This window comes from Megascapheus bottae, chromosome 16 (assembly GCF_031878675.1).
Source record: "Megascapheus bottae isolate mThoBot1 chromosome 16, mThoBot2.hap1, whole genome shotgun sequence".
Taxonomy (NCBI): Eukaryota; Metazoa; Chordata; class Mammalia; order Rodentia; family Geomyidae; genus Megascapheus; species Megascapheus bottae.
Window position 1 is genome coordinate 11,042,182 of NC_143524.1, and position 17,803 is coordinate 11,059,984.

The 17,803-nt window shown below is 35.4% G+C and overlaps 3 protein-coding genes across 4 annotated transcripts; all 3 read right to left on the reverse strand.

The window, feature by feature from the left end:
* Positions 1-1,193: 1,193 nt before the first annotated feature.
* On the reverse strand, positions 1,194-2,605 carry LOC150052791 (olfactory receptor 1165-like). 2 transcript variants are annotated; one of them, XM_090348855.1, is made up of 2 exons: positions 2,597-2,605; positions 1,194-2,138 (listed from the first exon to the last, which is right to left on the reverse strand). In XM_090348855.1, the coding sequence occupies exons 1-2, from the start codon at positions 2,603-2,605 to the stop codon at positions 1,194-1,196; spliced, it is 954 nt and encodes a 317-aa protein (XP_090204981.1). The 2 variants fall into 2 exon arrangements, with proteins under 2 accessions (XP_090204981.1, XP_090204982.1); XM_090348856.1 differs by lacking the exon at positions 2,597-2,605 and adding an exon at positions 2,261-2,279 and having other exon boundaries at positions 1,194-2,113.
* A 6,221-nt stretch (positions 2,606-8,826) lies between these two features.
* Positions 8,827-11,411, reverse strand: LOC150052792 (olfactory receptor 1165-like). Its single transcript, XM_090348857.1, has 2 exons — positions 11,405-11,411; positions 8,827-9,770 (listed from the first exon to the last, which is right to left on the reverse strand). The coding sequence occupies exons 1-2, from the start codon at positions 11,409-11,411 to the stop codon at positions 8,827-8,829; spliced, it is 951 nt and encodes a 316-aa protein (XP_090204983.1).
* A 3,439-nt stretch (positions 11,412-14,850) lies between these two features.
* Positions 14,851-15,801, reverse strand: LOC150052793 (olfactory receptor 1165-like). The gene has a single exon (XM_090348861.1). The coding sequence runs from the start codon at positions 15,799-15,801 to the stop codon at positions 14,851-14,853; it is 951 nt and encodes a 316-aa protein (XP_090204987.1).
* Between the last annotated feature and the right edge of the window lie 2,002 nt (positions 15,802-17,803).

Below are 17,803 nucleotides of genomic sequence, written 5' to 3' on the forward strand. Positions count from 1 at the left end.
AGCAAGGGTTACTGACACATGAACCACAGTTAATAGTCAATACTCAATTCTTTTTTTTTTTTGCCAGTCCTGGGCTTGGGCTCAGGGCTTGAGCACTGTCCTTGGACTTTCTCAAGACAGCACTCTACAACTTGAGCCTGAGCACCACTTCCGGCTTTTTGCTATGTATGTGGTACCGAGGAATCGAACCCGGGTCTTCGTGCATGCTAGGCAAGCACTCTACCACTAGGCCAAACTCCCGGCCCCTCAATACTCAATTCTTTCAGCATGATGATTTATTCACAGAAAGGTATGTGTTACAAACAATACATAGAACAATTTGATATGCTGAACACACAAGCACATAGGTGATCAAATTATAATGAGGTGTGGGTATTCTGAGAAACCCAAGACAACAAAACTGTTCACATGGCTCTAGTTAACTTCATCAATAATTCCACCAGACAAATATGAGGTATCACAATTAAACATAATATATTATTTTAAAGAATTTTACACAGTATTTGTACTCAGGATGAGCACTGATGAATTCTGATAACCGGTGGGACTGCAATGCATTTAATGGAATGAATATTAAGAGGCCTAGCTGTGATAAATATGAGATTCTTACTTCACTGTGGCCCAGTGGCAAGATAATAAACTACATCATTAACAAATCTTGTTAGGCAAAGTGAATCAGAACACACTGTAGATACAATAAACTAAAACACATAAAACAAAAAAGTAATTCCAAAAGTTGACAACAAATCAGAAAAATGCCATTCCAAAAGTTTGCATTCCTTCCTTTGCAAGAACATACTAGATATAAAACATAACCATGTATTTACTTAAAATCGCAGTGTCGTCCATCAAATATTAAAAATGTTTTTAAAAAAATGTGTAACTTTGGTACCTGGTGTATTGTATATATGTTTATTGTTTATTTGAAATAGGGAAGGGAAGGGGAAAATCAAGATGATTGGGAGGGGAAGGGGAGAGGGAAACTGGGAGATAAAAATTGGAAGGAGTAACTGTTCAAGAAGTAATGTACCCACTACCTGATGAGTGTAACTGTAACCCCTCTCTATATCAACCCCACAATAAAATACACTTGAAAGAAAAAAATGTGTCACAACTTGATACTGTTAGGATATGTGTGTGTGTGTGTGTGTGTGTGTATGTGTGTGTGTATCTGTCTGCATGTGGATGTACATTTATAATCTGAAGGATAAAAAGAGTTTGGAGTGGACAAGACTCTTAACTGTCCCTTTCACCTCCTTGTTCCTCAGGCTGTAGATGAGAGGATTCACCATGGGAATGATGACTGTAAACAGTACAGTAGACACTTTCACCAGGAGCCACGAGCTTCTGGAATTGGGCACACAGTAGAGAAGGAGGACAACCCCATGGAAGATGGAGATGGCAGTCAGGTGGGAGGTACAGGTGGAGAAGGCTTTCCTCAGACCCCCCTTGGAGGGCATCCTCACGATGGTGACAACTATGACCACATAGGAGGCCAGGGTGATCAGGAGACTACAGGACTCATTGAATAGTGAAATGATTAAACAGGCCATCTGACTGAAAGTCCTGTCTGAGCAAGCTGCAGAAAGGACGGCAGAATACTCACAGCCAAAGTGGTTGATGATGCCAGGCCCACAGTAAGACAACTGCCCGAGGGAGTAAGTGAGGAGGACCGAGCAGAGGCCACCCCACAGATACGTCCCAGCTACGAGGACAGCACAGAGCTTGGGGGACATGGCCACTGTGTAGAGCAGTGGGTTACAGACAGCCACAAACCTGTCATAGGCCATCACTGCCAGCATGAACATTTCTGTAACCACACACGCACAAATGAAGAAAAACTGTGTCATGCATTCTCGCAAGGAGATAGTTCTGTTTTCCACAACCAGGATCTCTAGGAGTTTGGGTGTAAACACACTGGAATAACAGATATCTAAAAACGCAAGGTGGGTGAGAAAAAAGTACATGGGAGTGTGAAGTTTGGGGTTGATCCTAATGACAATGATGATTCCTACATTTCCAAGGAGAGTGACTGCATAGATGGTCAGGAATATGAGGAAGAGGGGTGCCTGGAGGCGAGGGTAATCTGAGAAACCTATCAGGATGAATGTGGTCACAAAGGTCTGGTTTACCATGTTCTGTCAGGTAACAAGAGAACCAAGCAGAATGGCCAGGAAATAGGAGAGACTGTCAAATCTCAGTAGCAACAGAGAAGACCAACAATGTTGTCATCGTTTCTGTGAACCTTCAGCTTTGCTTTACCCACTCAGTGACTGTTGATTTGGGGCCATCTGTTTGTAGTTCAGGACTGCAAGGTGTATTGTTTTGAAGCAAAATAGAGTTTCCAAAAATATATCATCTTCTCCTATAAAATATATGAACAGCATCAGATACTTAAAATGTTCCATGGTGAAAAAAAATAATCATAGGATAACAATGGAGAAAATATACCCAAATCCAAAAAGCATTGCAAAGATTTCAGTGATGATTAGAAGAGTGACAAAGTCATATAAGGAGGTTCTTGGCAAGATTACATATTTTTGAGATGCAATAGTAAATAGTAAATATGTGTAGAAATAAATCAGTCATGTCATACATGAATCATCCTTCACAATGAGCTTTTATCTCTTACATGAGTTTTTAGTATCAAGAACACATAAACCTCCACTTTACAGATTCTTAAATTTTCTCATTAACATTACCTCTAAGAGAGGGATGTTACACAATCTACTTCTGAAACAGTCAAGTGTAAGATTCAAAAACTGCCAAATTAAGCCAGGCACAGTGTTTCATACCTGTAATCCTAGCTACTCAGGAGGCTGAGATGTGAGGATGGGGGTTCAAAGCCAACCTGGTCCATGAGACCCTTATTTCCAATTAACCATCAGAAAACTGGAAGTAGTGCTGTGGCTCAAGTGGTAGGGCAGAAGCCTTAAGCTAAAGAGCTCAGAGACAGTTCTAGGACAGAAAAAAAAGCCAAATAAGTAGAATATGTTGGAAATGTTTGGGAAATACTAAACATTTCTATTAGTTAGACAATCTGTCTATAGGACATAACATATTATACATAAAGAAGTAAACAACTAGTCAATTACTAAAAATTTAAAATCATAATCATACAGTACTTAAAACTGTAATAGATAATTGAATATATTCTAAATGAATCCTTCAGGTACAAATTGAAAACAATAGTGGTCTAGGAAGAAAGTGGCGAATATAAGATCAAAAACCGTGTGAATTTAATTATTTTCATTCATGAGGAGATTTAGTGATTGAAGATATTTCATTGTCTAACCAGAATAAATAGCTGATTCTGGAAATGGTTAAGGAGTGTAAATGGTAGGCTATCTTGACCACATTTACATGGTGGTCTTAATTTCACTCTTGTCAAGAACTTTCTCCTATGAAACCTGTCACTTTGAAAAACAGACACAGAGCATTCCCTGTAACAACACATTGCTTTTATGCTGAAGACTGTGAGACCTCTGTGAACTCTATTCCATTAGCCATACACGATGAAGCAAAAGTCTTTTCTTTATTCACAATTTTTTTATTAGACTATGAGTGAGGGGAATGAGACTCACTATATTACTACCATAAGGACTTCTGATGACACCGGTGTTTATGTCAAGGTTCCCCAACTTGTCAAGAAAAAAAAATATGTAAGCTATAATTTGCTTTAATGTAAAAAAGTATCCATTTTGTCAAATTAAATATACCAGTTTAGTAAAAATTAAGATACTTTTTGATATTCTTTGTGCTTCGAATTAGCAAAATTTCTGCTCATAATTTCTAACATAAAACTCTTCTCCACATATAAAAGCCCTTTTCAAATCATCTATCCTATTAGTAGATTCCACAATGTTGTCATATTCACTTACATGTTTAAATATGCCTTGGAATATCTTTATAATCATATTTCTTATAATTTTTTGTTCCGAATAAATACACTGATTACTCTTAAAAATCTTGTTTTTGGGGGCCGGGAGTTTGACCTAGTGGTTAAAGTGCTTGCCTAGCATGCATGGAGACCTGGGTTCAATTCCTCGGTACCACATACATAGAAAAAAGCCAGAAGTGGTGCTGAGGCTCAAGTGGTAGAGCTCTAGCCTTGAGAAAGTCCAAGGACAGTGCTCAGGCCCTGAGCTCAAGCCCAGGACTGGCAAAAAAAATCTTGTTTTTGACCTTTGTGTACAATGTTGGTATATTTTGGAGCAGCATGTTCCATCAATCTGATTAAATGGACCCCTATTTGTATCAGCTTTCTCTCTCTTTCTCTCTCTCTCTAACTCTTCCTTATAATTTTAGTTTAACTATTTTTAGATGTAAGAAACCACTGATTTTTTTTTCATATCCAATTCTTATTTGGTAGTTTGCCAAATTTTCCAGTGTATTTTTCAACTCAACCCTTAGATTGCAAACTCAGTATATTACATTTTATGGTTTTAGAAATAGACTAGGAACAGTACAAGCAGGAGCCTTCCTGTAATCCAGACACTTGAGTTGAGAAGGAAAAATCATGCATTCAAGGCTACATTCCAAGAATGTCTCTCAGGAAAAGATAAACGTACAGTGCTGATGATACTGTAGAGGGTACAGAAATAGCTAAAACAACATTATGCTGCTAATTCTGTGAAATGTATCAAGGTGTAGAGGGCCTAACTAAGCACGAAAATTTACTTCACTAAATAAATTGTGCCATATTTATATCATTCACAAAAAGAAAAAAAAGCCTAAGTAGACAATGTTCTGACCCATTTGAGTTTAGATTAAACAGCCATCAATTGGTCATTCTACTACTGAATGCTATGGATTTCCCTTCGTGCCTTGTTTTCCCATCACCACCTGCTGCTCCTTGCAGACCCTCCACAATCCTAGTTTGCAGACATGGTAAAATCAGTGAAGACAATGATAAAAATTCAGTATCCAGATAACTGCCCTCTTAATTAAAATCTTTAGGACTGGGTTATAAAAAGCTTATTGAATCTATTTCATCTGGATTTCTACAACATCTCTCCGAAACCATATAAACAAGCTTTTTTTAAATCAATTTGCATCAGTATTTTCACATGATGTCCTATAAAGATTTTGATTTGTGTCTTCTGATTGACTAAAATGGCTTTTTTTCCTCTAGGGCTTCATAGTGTATAACCCATTTTAATTATGAGTATTCACATAGTTCTTCCAAGAAAAATTTTCAGGATGTCACACTATTACTGTATTTTCCCAGTTGCTTTTCTGTGTATCTTCCCCTCACCATTTAACTAAAACCTCCACCATATTTTGCTATTTTATTCATATAAATATATGTATGTATAGGAACATATATTCATATGTACTAATATACACATGTATTTATAGACATATCTTACTCCATTTATCTAACTTGATTACATTTCTGAGAATAAGTCATACATTCACATTTCTTTTGAAATTCCTACTTTATACAACCAAGAAATTAACTTCATAGCTTCAATGTCAATAAAACGATACTAGGAAAAATGAGCCTGGGACTTAGCGTCTTAATATACACCAATAACTTAAATATGTATAAAGTGATAGAATTTTGCTGCCACAATTTTTAGAGCTGAATATGCTGCAATATTCTTGATAGAAATTCAATATCAAAGCCATTTACCTTGACCCCGTTTTCCTGAGTTACATTAATTGTGATTATTCCACTTTCCATGAAACACAAAAGTTCTATGTTCTTCTAAATGATCCCACATCAATACAATGATTCTTAAAAGCAGAATGGAATGAAAGATGCAAATAATAATGTATCTTGACTGTGGAAATATTTTAGAGAGAGGGGAGAGATGAATGACTCTGAACATTTATTCCTCAAGGATCTCAATGTTGGTTTCATGTTTATCTGCTTGACTTTCGGGACATGGCCTCTTGGGAATCCTGATAGTTTGTTGTGTGAACTGTAAAGTAATTAGAGAAAACTTCATCTCCTGTTACCTATAGGATAATTTTTTGTGAACCATGTGTTAGGCAGTAGTGGCTTACCCCTGTAATCCTAGCTATTCAGGAGGCTGAGAGGTATACATGTGGTTCAAAACCGCCTCAGGCAAAAAAGTCTGTGAGATTCCTATCCCCAATTAACAAAACAAATTACCTGTTTATATAATTATGAAAATTTAACTGCATAAACAAATAGCCACGTGTTTTCTAGTATCCCCAATGTAAATGATTTTGTTCTGAATCTTTTATTTAATCTCTTCTTCTTTTTGGTACTGGGGATTAAACCTAAGGCATAGTAATTGCTTGGCAACTGTTTTGCCACTGAGCTGCATCCTAGCCCATTGATCTGTCTTTGCATGAAGATTTACCTCATGGTTTCTACACATCCTTTTATATTTAGGCATCTAGACTAAGAATTTTATGCTATATGTTCCTCCAAATGGGATTTCATATCATTGGGATTTGTTAGATACCTGGATTTTCCATACATGGTCAAAGGGATCATCAAATCTCATTGTTCAGCTAACTGTTCAGCCACCTCTAGAGATATAGGATACAGTGAATAAGACTGATAACAGGCAATCAGAGATTTTATTGTGTACATGAAAGCATATATATATGTGTGTGTATATATATTTATATATGTATACCAATATGTACACACATGTATATATGCCTATATATGTGTATGTGTGTGTATATATGTATATATATATGTATATCTTTTTTGACCCACTAATCTATTTTTGAGCATTTGATCTATTTCCACGACTGGGCTATGGTGATTAATGCGGTAGTGAATGTGGATCTACAAGTGTCTTTGCTGTATATTGCCTTTCGGGGTAATGCCCATGATTGATATTCTTGCCTCATAGAGTAGTTCTGTGTTTAGTTTTCTGAGGAATCTCTGAACTTTCCAGAGCGCTTCAACTAGTTTACATTCCCACCAGGGCTCCTTTCCCCCCACATTCTGATCATCATTTTTTCTTATTCTTGTTCTTTATAAGGTCTGTTCTTACTGGATTGAGATGGAATGTTGGTATTGTTTTGATTTATAGTTCCTTCATGGACAGAAATGTTAATCATTTCTTTATGTGTTTGTTGGGTATTTTCTTTGCTTCTTCTGATTAAGTTTCTGTTTAGCTTTTTTGTCCGTTTATTGTTTTGTTTGGGTGTAGATATTAGGCTATTGCTAAACTACAGCTGGCAAAGATCATCTCCCATTCTGTAGGCTGGCATTGTACCTTAGTAACTATGTCCTTCTTGTGCAAAATCATTTTAGCTAGATGCAGTCTCATTTGTAAATTCTCTTATATTTGCTGACCCCCTGGGATTCTTAGAAAGTTTCTGTCTATGTCAATAAGCACTCATGTTTTCCCTACTCGTTCCTGTAATAGTTACAACGTTATCAGGTCTTTTTTTTAAATTTTTTATTGTAATTAGTAAAAGGGTTACATGATATTTGCCAGATAGAAGGTGCATTAATTCACATACATTGATACCCTTTCACATGTTATCAGGTCTTATATTGACATAGTTGATCTATTGTGAACTGATCTTATTAGATTGTGACAAGGCTGGTATCTGGATTCTATCTTCTACATAGTCTTGTCGATTTGTCATCACCATTTTCGAAGAAGGTTATCTTTTATTCCATCATACATTTGTGATTCCATTGTCAAATACAGAATGGCTGTATATACATTGATTTATTTCTGGTTTTTCTAGGTCATTCTGTTGGTCTTCAGCTCTGTTTCTTATGTCAGTTAAAAGGTAAGTTTATTAAAATGGCTACATAGGAAAGTGTGAGATCTGATATTGTGACATTTCCAGCATTGCTATTTTTGTCCAAGAATGTTTTAACCCTTTGGGGCCTTTTGGGGTTCCAGATGAATTTTTCAGTGTTTTCTGTAGCTCTCTGAAGAATGATATTCCTAATTCAAAGAGTATAGCATTGTTTGGATCTAACTTTCAATTCTACAACGATGAGAAAGTATTTCTCAACACTTATCTTGTACTCGTTTATATGGTTTTTAATTGGTTAGTAAAATCTTACAAAAACATGATACTTTATGAACTTTTTGTTATAATGATGAGTACAGAAGAATTACAATTACAAGTAATCATACTTGTCAAATAATTAGTACATTTCCTTTCATACAGTGACTTCTGTTCCCTCACTCAATTCAAATCCCTCCCTTTCATCTCTATGCATAAGTTGTATAGTTCACTTTGATCAGAAAAAAGAGCAAAGACAGTAAAACAAAAAAATCCTGCTTTTCATTAAAAATATTATTTTGCAAGCTTGAGCCAATTCTATTAGCTAGGTGCTGGCTAATATATGCAATAATATAACAAAATGAATGATGCATATTATTATTAACTTATCTCAAACATATATCTGCTAAAATGTAAAACTATTGCATAGTACAAAGACAAAAAAATCCCCATTTAACAGGAATTTATATAAATTACTTATAGAATATGCCAGGATTTATATACTGAGTTCATGGAAGTTAATTTTTTACTATATGCCAAGTTTATTTAAGCTATGTTTTATATCTTAAAACATATTAGTAGTAAGAACATAATATTTGATTGCACATTTAATTAAGAGTGCAAGATGTCTGGTTGACAGAACATAAAAAGGTAAATTGATGATAATATTTTATATTGATGGCTGAATCAAAAGTATTAGATATAAGGAACTGTGTGTGACAACATAGAAAGACTTACCATCTGTCATACAAGTACGTGTATTAAGAATAACAACCATTCATTTAAGATTCCACTGTTATGGATACTGAAAATGAGATTCCTCCATCTATTCAGGATTTATGTATGCAGTTACCTGACTTATGTCAAGTGGGGCTGCAATTTGGAGTGGACGAGCCTCCTGACTGTCCCCTTCACATCCTTGTTCCTCAGGCTGTAGATGAGGGGATTCAGCATGGGGATGACGACTGTGTAAAGGGCAGTGGCCACTTTGACCAGGAGCCTTGAGCTGTTGGAGTTTGGCACACAGTAGAGTAGGAGAATAATTCCATGGAAGATGGAGATGGCAGTCAGGTGGGAGGTACAGGTGGAGAAGGCTTTCCTCAGACCCCCCTTGGAGGGCATCCTCACAATGGTGACAACTATAACTGCATAGGAGGCCAGGGTGATCAGGACGCTGCAGGACTCACTAAGTATAGAAATGATGAAACAGGCCAGCTGGCTGAAGGATGAGTCAGAACAAGACACAGAGAGGACAGCAGAATACTCACAGCCAAAGTGGTTGATGATGCCAGGCCCACAGTAAGACAACTGCCCGAGGGAGTAAGTGAGGAGAACTGCACAGAGGCCACCCCACAGATATGTCCCAGCTACGAGGAGAGAACAGAGCTTGTGGGACATGGCCACTGTGTAGAGCAGTGGGTTACAGACAGCCACAAACCTGTCATAGGCCATCACTGCCAGCATGAACATTTCTGTAATCACAAATGTACAAATGAAGAAAAACTGTGTCATACATTCTCGCAAGGAGATAGTTCTGTCTTCCACAACCAGGATCTCTAGGAGTTTGGGTGTAAACACACTGGAATAACAGATATCTAAAAATGCAAGGTGGGTAAGAAAAAAGTACATGGGTGTGTGAAGTTTGGGGTTGATCCTGATGACGACAATGATTCCTACATTTCCAAGGAGAGTGACTGTGTAGATGGTCAGGAATATGAGGAAGAGGGGTGCCTGGAGGCCAGGGTAATCTGAGAAACCTATCAGGATGAATGTGGTCACAAAGGTCTGGTTTACCATATTATCTGACTTACTTAGATGAACAGCAAGACATGAGGATGTAAATCTGAGCAGCAGAATTTGACAAGCTCGAGTAATAGACACAAAGCCAAATCTTAATAGGAGCAGTGAAGACACACAGGCTCTCTATGGATTCAAGTATCTCATGGTTCACTATTGATTCTTACCTAACCACTCAATGATGTTGGTCATTGGCTGTTAACTTTTACATCTGGAGTGAAACTTCATTACCTAGAAATACATGATAGTACTTATCAGAATCATTAGTTGATAAGGTTATTTTCAAAGTCACCAGATCCTCAAAACATTTCATGGTGAAGAACACTCATGTGTCAGTAGAGAAGAAAATATAATCATATCAGAAAAATACTTGGAGATTATTGTGGTGATATAATGGTGTCAATATATCACTGGAGGAGATTAAAAACTTTACATGCAATTTACAAGTGTTAAAAATATAAAACAGAATTAATATTGCCTGAAATGCATTATTATTTGTAATGAGTTTTGTCTCCCACTAGTACCACACTATCCAGTACTCAAAAGTATTTATCCAAACAAATCAATGTATATACAATGACTTTGTTACCTGGTATATTGTATATACATAAAAGAAGGGGTATCAACGTTCAGGAAGCAATGTACCCACTATCTGAACAATGAAACTGTAATCCCTCTACATGTTACCCTGACAATAAAATACAATTTTAAAAAAGCATTTTCTTCACTGTTTTTTGTGTATTCTTTTAGTTATCTTACAGAACATTTCTCTGATTGATGTATTGTGGCTATTGACTCACCCAGTGGCCACGGGCAATGGACAAATAATCAAAATAAGTGTTTTGAAAATATTATTACAAGTTTCTACTTGGCATGCAGTCTTCCTGTTGTATATATTGATGGAAACATGAAGAAATAACTGATTAAACATCAGTAACTTAAATTTAGGAATGTTGATCTAGGGAAAAAATACATATATGATTTATGTGGGCACATGATGTTTCAAATTCATAAAGAGTCTAGTCTTGATAAATCCACACACTATTTCCAGAATAAATTACTGATTCTGAAATGTGGTCTGTAAACATGGAAGTGTCCACAAAATCTACTTATGAATCTAGGCAGCGAACCCCAGCTGTAGAACCATGCTTTCAATAGACACTGATGGATATTATCAAGAACATTCTGTTAATCACAGATGTGAAAAAAATGTTTCTTCTCAGGAACTCTGGTTAAATTTCATAAACTAAGGTTACTCAGGGAAAGAAAGTTGAGCAGTACTATCTTACTACAACAATGACTCCTGATAAAACCAGTATATTTCTCAACAATCGCCAACTTGCATGAGGACAAAAATGCTCTAGATAATTAGGCTAAGTATAACTGAGTAATATTTATGGAAAATGTTTGTATATATTTATAATATGTAATATATAATAATATATTTATGGCCAGAATTTTAATCATGTATTCCTGACAGTTTTACTGTTCATTGTATTTAGTCTTCATTAGAAAATTTTCTACCACCAAATTCTAACACAAAGCTCCCATTTTCACATCAAAAAGCCCATTCTCAAATAGTGTTATTAAAATAATCTAGGGTGCTGATTATCATAATTACTTCTGTGCCTGATATCACATATCATGGAATATATAGGTGAATATATATGACTATTATTTTTTTTGGTGCCAGTACTGGGGCTTGAACTCAAGTTCTAGGTACTCTTGCTAAGCATTTTGCTCAAGGTTAACACTTGAGACACAGCTCCACTTCTGCCTTTTTTGATAGTTCAGTGGCAATAAGACTCTCATGGACTATCCTTCCCAGGTTGACTTTGAACCAAAATCCTCAGATTTCAGTCTCCTGAGTATAGAATATAAACATGATCCACCAGCACCCTGCCATAGGATGTCTTTGTAAAAGTGAATTTCTTATCATTTTTCTGGATTCTAAATGATATCATTTTCATCTTGAACATCAAAGAATAATAAAAATACTCATTGGCTCTTTCACAATCCTCATATATTTTGGATGTGATTATGCAACATGATTTGTACAATAGCTCTCAAGAATAACATTACAAGTTGATTTTACCAATTTATATAGATTTTTTTAAATGTCGTCTAGAAAGACTATAATTGATGTCTTCTAAGGTTTTATCCTACATTTGTTTTAATTATAAGTTTTCATGCAGCTTTTCCAGGAAAATGTTTTAGAGCTCTAATATCAGCATTTTTTCAGCTCTGTTTTCCTTGTACCTTTATCATGACTATGGATATAAAACACCTAGCATACTTTGCTATATTATGTTCATATTTTTTGCATATATTGTGGTCCCAGTTCCTGAATGTATTACTTTCTTAAAGCAAAATGTACACTTAATGTTTCATTAAAAGCATGAAGCTATGTAACACAAAAATACAGGTCAGAATTTTTGATATGGTAAAATGATCCTATCAAACTTTGGCACCATATACTATACATAAGGAAAATTAGGATTTTCCTTTCCAAAAATATTTCATTTAAAATTACAAGAAATGTCAATATCAAAGTAACTTACCATAAGCCCATTATCCTGAGGCTCCTTTTACATGGATTATATTGCTATAAATGATAAACTAAATGCACATTCTTTTTCAACATTCAAATCTTATGTTCTCATAAATGGTATCAAATAAATGCAATGATTCTTATAAAGCAGAATGACATAGAAGAGGCAATAATGATAGTCTCTTCAACTGCCAAAATACTTAGAAGCAGTATCTCAAGGAAAAGAACACATTGAGAATATTTATTCCTCAGTGATCATGGTGCTTGTTTCATATCTATCTGTTTGACTCTGGGGACATGGACCACAGGGAATCCTGAGAGTTTGTTGTGTGAACTATGAACTAATTAGAGAAAACTTCCTCTCCTGTTACTCACATAATATTTTTGTTAAGAATGGTATCCTTAACATGTGACTATTAAATCCAAACAGTACAAGAGCGAGGACTCAATATTTGCATACCCAATACTATGGACATGGTATTGGAAATATAAGCACAAAACTACATAGACAAAAACTTATGTCTCTATAGACACAATGTTTTATTACATAGATTAATAGGTATCTATGATATACAAATCCTCAGCCTAATTTTGATTATGTTCTAAAATCTAAGTGCCATTGATTGTATATAGAGATTCCATTCTTGAATACTTGTTTGTTAAACATGTCATTTGAAATATGATGTAAAAATCAATGTTAATAAATTATTTAATAAAAAAGAATTGATGTGCATTCTTCCTGTTCTGAAAAATATTTAAAATTCCATTTCTAATTATCCAGAAAAAAAGCACAGGCCTGGAACAAAGGACTCAAATCCTTTTAACAACAAAAAAGAAATGTTATTCAAATAATGCATCTTTGCCTTTGCTGTAATTTTCTTGCCTTCTTTGTGCCATCCTCAAAAATGTGTAAAGTATATTCCCTTGTTATTGGTATGAGTTTATGTAACATTGAAATGATATCTTTTGTGATATATTATCAAATTAGAGAAAGCAGGATAACTGAATTAGGCCTCCCTGGAGTTGCATTAATAGGAGGAGGGAAATAAACATTAAATAAAAATAGCAAGCTATTATTAAAAGTTCTGTATCATATGAAAATATATTTATACAATGTGGTTAGCTTGCTACATATAATAATTCAGCCACTAAGACACTATTTTTTCTGGATATTATACCATTACTCTTGCATATCTTCATTAACAGTATTATAAGAGGACATGAAAAACAACACAAAAACTACATCTGTTCACAACACCAATAATTTAAGCACTTCACATCATACAATTTATACACAGAGGATAAGAGTCCAGGTAACTACACGTATTTATCTTTAGTTTATTTCTATTGTAATGCATAATGCTAATTATAATTCCAAAACTTTAATTTATCTTGCAAATATCATATTCATTTTGCTTTAAGTGTAAATCCTTATAGTATGTGCCAAATATAGCCATTTTTATACTAGGATCACATAACACATAATTTTTAACATCTCAATATTATATATATATATATATTTAAATTTCGCACAGTGTTTTCATGACACCTTGCTATGTAACTTTTCAGTTCTGCAAGTCAGCAACAATCCCTTAACATTTACATTGGGCACATCTGTATTGTTGTCTCTAGCTAGTGAAGTATTATAAAAATATGACAGACACATATATATAGGCTTGAGCTTGCTTTATTGAAATGTAGAGCATTACACTGATACTCCTAAATGGAAACATTAACTTATTCCTACTACTTGCCAGTTTAAATTCAGTCTATGTTCATAAAGAGATCTTCATTCAACATGAATTTATACATAACCACTCATCACCTGTGCCAAATAGATACTTTTAGTCTGGGTTTTCATAATTTAAACACAATTTTTTGTCTTAAAAAAGTATTTTATTTTGGGTCTTAGACCGTAGTTTGCTAAAGGACAATATATGCAGGAGTAAAACTCCACGAAGTAATAATTTAACAATGAATGGTTTAGCAAAATGAGTATCTAAAAACTAAAATGATCTTATAAGTTGGGAAGTGAGAGGACAGGTGGCTAGTGGGACAGAAAATGTGAAGAAGCACAGCCACAATGCTCAATGGACTACATGATAAAGAAGGTGGGAAATGTAAAATGAATTTGAGAGGGGAGCTTGATGGAAAGGGTGGCTTTGATCAAGAAACACTGGTGGCTTAACTGGACACAGTAATGTGTAACTAGCTTTTGAACTTGGGAAAGCAAAGGAAAAAATTTATTTAATATGTCAGAGCTTTTTGATGGTATATTAGTTAAATGGGTAAGATATCGACTTCTCTGACTACAAAGGACAAAGTGAAGGTTTGTATGTTATATCCACCAGTGAGTCAAAACTATAAGATACAATGAGGGGAATGTGGATTTATTTATATGGACAATTGTCATCTATGAAAGTAGTACTTGTAGTAAGAACAAAATAATGTTCACTAATTCCAAAAATGGGATCAATTATATATACATACATATATATATGCGTGCATATATGGAAAACATGCACAGTTAAGACTTATGTCAAGTGGGGCTGCAGTTTGGGGTAGAGGAGCCTTCGGACTGTCCCATTCACCTCCTTGTTCCTCAGGCTGTAGATGAGGGGATTCAGCATGGGGATCACGACTGTGTAAAGGGCAGTGGCCACTTTGACCAGGAGCCTTGAATGTTTGGAGCTGGGCACACAGTAGAGCAAAAGAATGACCCCGTGGAAGATAGAGATGGCAGTCAAGTGGGAGGTACAGGTGGAGAAGGCTTTCCTCAGACCCCCCTTGGAGGGCATCCTCACGATGGTGACAACTATGACTGCATAGGAGGCCAGGGTGATCAGGACACTGCAGGACTCACTAAGTATAGAAATGATCAAACAGACCAGCTGGCTGAAGGAGGGATCAGAACAAGACACAGAGAGAACAGCAGAATATTCACAGCCAAAGTGGTTGATGATGCCAGGCCCACAGTAGGACAGCTGCCAAAGAGAGTAAGTAAGTATGAATGCGCAGAGGCCACCATATAGGTAAGTCCCAGCTACGAGGACAGCACAGAGCTTGTGGGACATGGCCACTGTGTAGAGCAAAGGGTTGCAGACGGCCACAAACCTGTCATAGGCCATCACTGCCAGCATGAACATTTCTGTAATTACGAAGGTGCATCCGAAGAAATACTGTATCATACAGCCTTCTAAGGAAATGATTCTGTTGTCCACAACTAAGATCTCTAAGAGTTTGGGTGTAAATACACTGGAGTAACATGTGTCCAAAACTGCAAGATGAGTGAGGAAAAAGTACATGGGTGTATGAAGCTTGGGGTTGATCCTGATGATGACAATGATCCCCAAATTCCCCACCACAGTGACCATGTATATGGCTGAAAACATAAGGAAGAGGGGGACCTGGAGGTGTGGGTATTCAGAGAAACCGACCAGAGTGAATGTGCTCACAGAGGTCTGGTTTACCAGATCACAAACCATGGTCCTCCATTCAAAAAAAGAAAGAAAAAGAAAAGAAAACTGAGCTGGAAGGTTGCAAAGCAATAACTCAGCACAATGTCAGTTGATCCAGTGAAGCAAAAACCAGGGTCAACATGAGGCCTTGATTCTTCTGCATCACTTCTTTCTTTGTGGATCACTTCATGACTTCTGTCTGTGGGCAGTTAGCTACCTTGTTCATCACTGGCCTAACCTTTATCATTACCTTACCTGAAATAAAATTGTAATACTTATTAATACCATTATTTAAAGCAAACTACTCGGCAGGGAATCTGATACTTGCAAAATATAATATAAAAGCGAAGAATATATATATACTCATATATATGTAATAAATAGCATTGAGTAGATTGTATCAATGGCATATTTATGCCAGGTAGTTGTACAACAAATATGTACAATAAAAAAGAAAATCTTAACATTTTCAGAGGGAATTTATCCTGGGGGACACTTGCAGTTCTTCACAAGGAACTACACATTTCAGAGCATGTTTAAGTGATTTCTTTCATGATTCCTCTAAAAGCTATTATGATGTCGCAATTACCCACCCACTGCATGATTATGTCGGAGGCTCAAAACTAAAGTAAGTGCTATTCCAAGGAAGAATCTTAGAGATATTTTAAAATGTTTCACAATGGTTAACTTGTGCAAGTTATGTAGTTTTTCTATCACACATATTTCATTAAGTGTGAAATAATAAGTTATGTATTAGCAACGAAAAACTACAAAATATATTGTCAAGCAATAAATAGCTCATTGAAAGCACACAAATTTATTTTTTGCCTGGTCAAGTGAAAAGTGGTAGAAAAGGTCCCGAAAACAAATCTGTACATGATCAAGTAATAAAAATAATATGTTTTGTTATCCACAAAGAAGTCCAGATACTGATATTTTCATGTGAGTGAGCCTTAATAAATGATTCTGGAAATAGATGTAGAGCCTTAGTGAGAATGATTAAATACCCCTGAGAAACAGCACACGTTTTAACTTTGTCGATAATCACAAACTATTTCTTGTGAAACCTGTTACAACCATTAAGTACAGAACATCAGCTATAATATCACACTTGGCTTTATTGTAGAAATTTCTAGAATTCTAGAAATAAGAAATTAAAGTGGTATACTTTAGTTTGTTACCATTGTGTGTTGATGAAACATCTTATGTTGATTTATTTTTACTTTTTATTATCCTTAAGTAATAATACAAAGGGATTTCAATTCAAATATGCCAATTTATGCCTACAGTTCATCTTGATGAATTTTTCATCTTCTGGTTGCAATAAACATTCTACAACTTGTCTTGAAGATAAATGCTTAGAGCATAATTTGCCTAAATGATAACTAACTAATCTTTCTGAAAATCTTTAAAGAATGGTCAAAGCAGACCTGATGGAGATTTAAATGAAAGAATCCTGACCTTTTTCTATATTTTCAATATTTATCTTTGAATTCTCTTATTCATATTGGCTTACTTATGATTTTTTTTTATCAGTTGTGGCCTTCAACTAGGCATAAGCACTGTACCTGAGCTTTTCAACTCAAGGCTACCACCCTACCAATTGAGCCACAGCTCCACTTCGGGTTTTCTAGTGGTTAATTGGAGATAAGAGTCTCTATCATTTTATATAATTTTCTATCATTTTCTTTATAATATTTTTCACTGACTGTCTAGGTAGTCTTGATATAACATCTTAATTATCTTGAGAAGATATTTTAAAATAAACTGCTTAAGAATATGCCCTCTGTTACAAAGCTATCAATCAACACTAAGTTAGGGTGTTACTTGCCTTGTATCAACTACCTTAGAATCTGTAGCTAATCTGTGGACTGAGTTTGCTCAACTTTTTCCTACAACACCATTTGTGGATATACTGCTGACCAGCCACTAAACCCAGTTTTATAAATTTGTAATTGAGGGTTAAAATGGATATTGTGCATTTACTATTAACTTTCATTTCCAACTTCATTCTTCTCTAACTCCACAC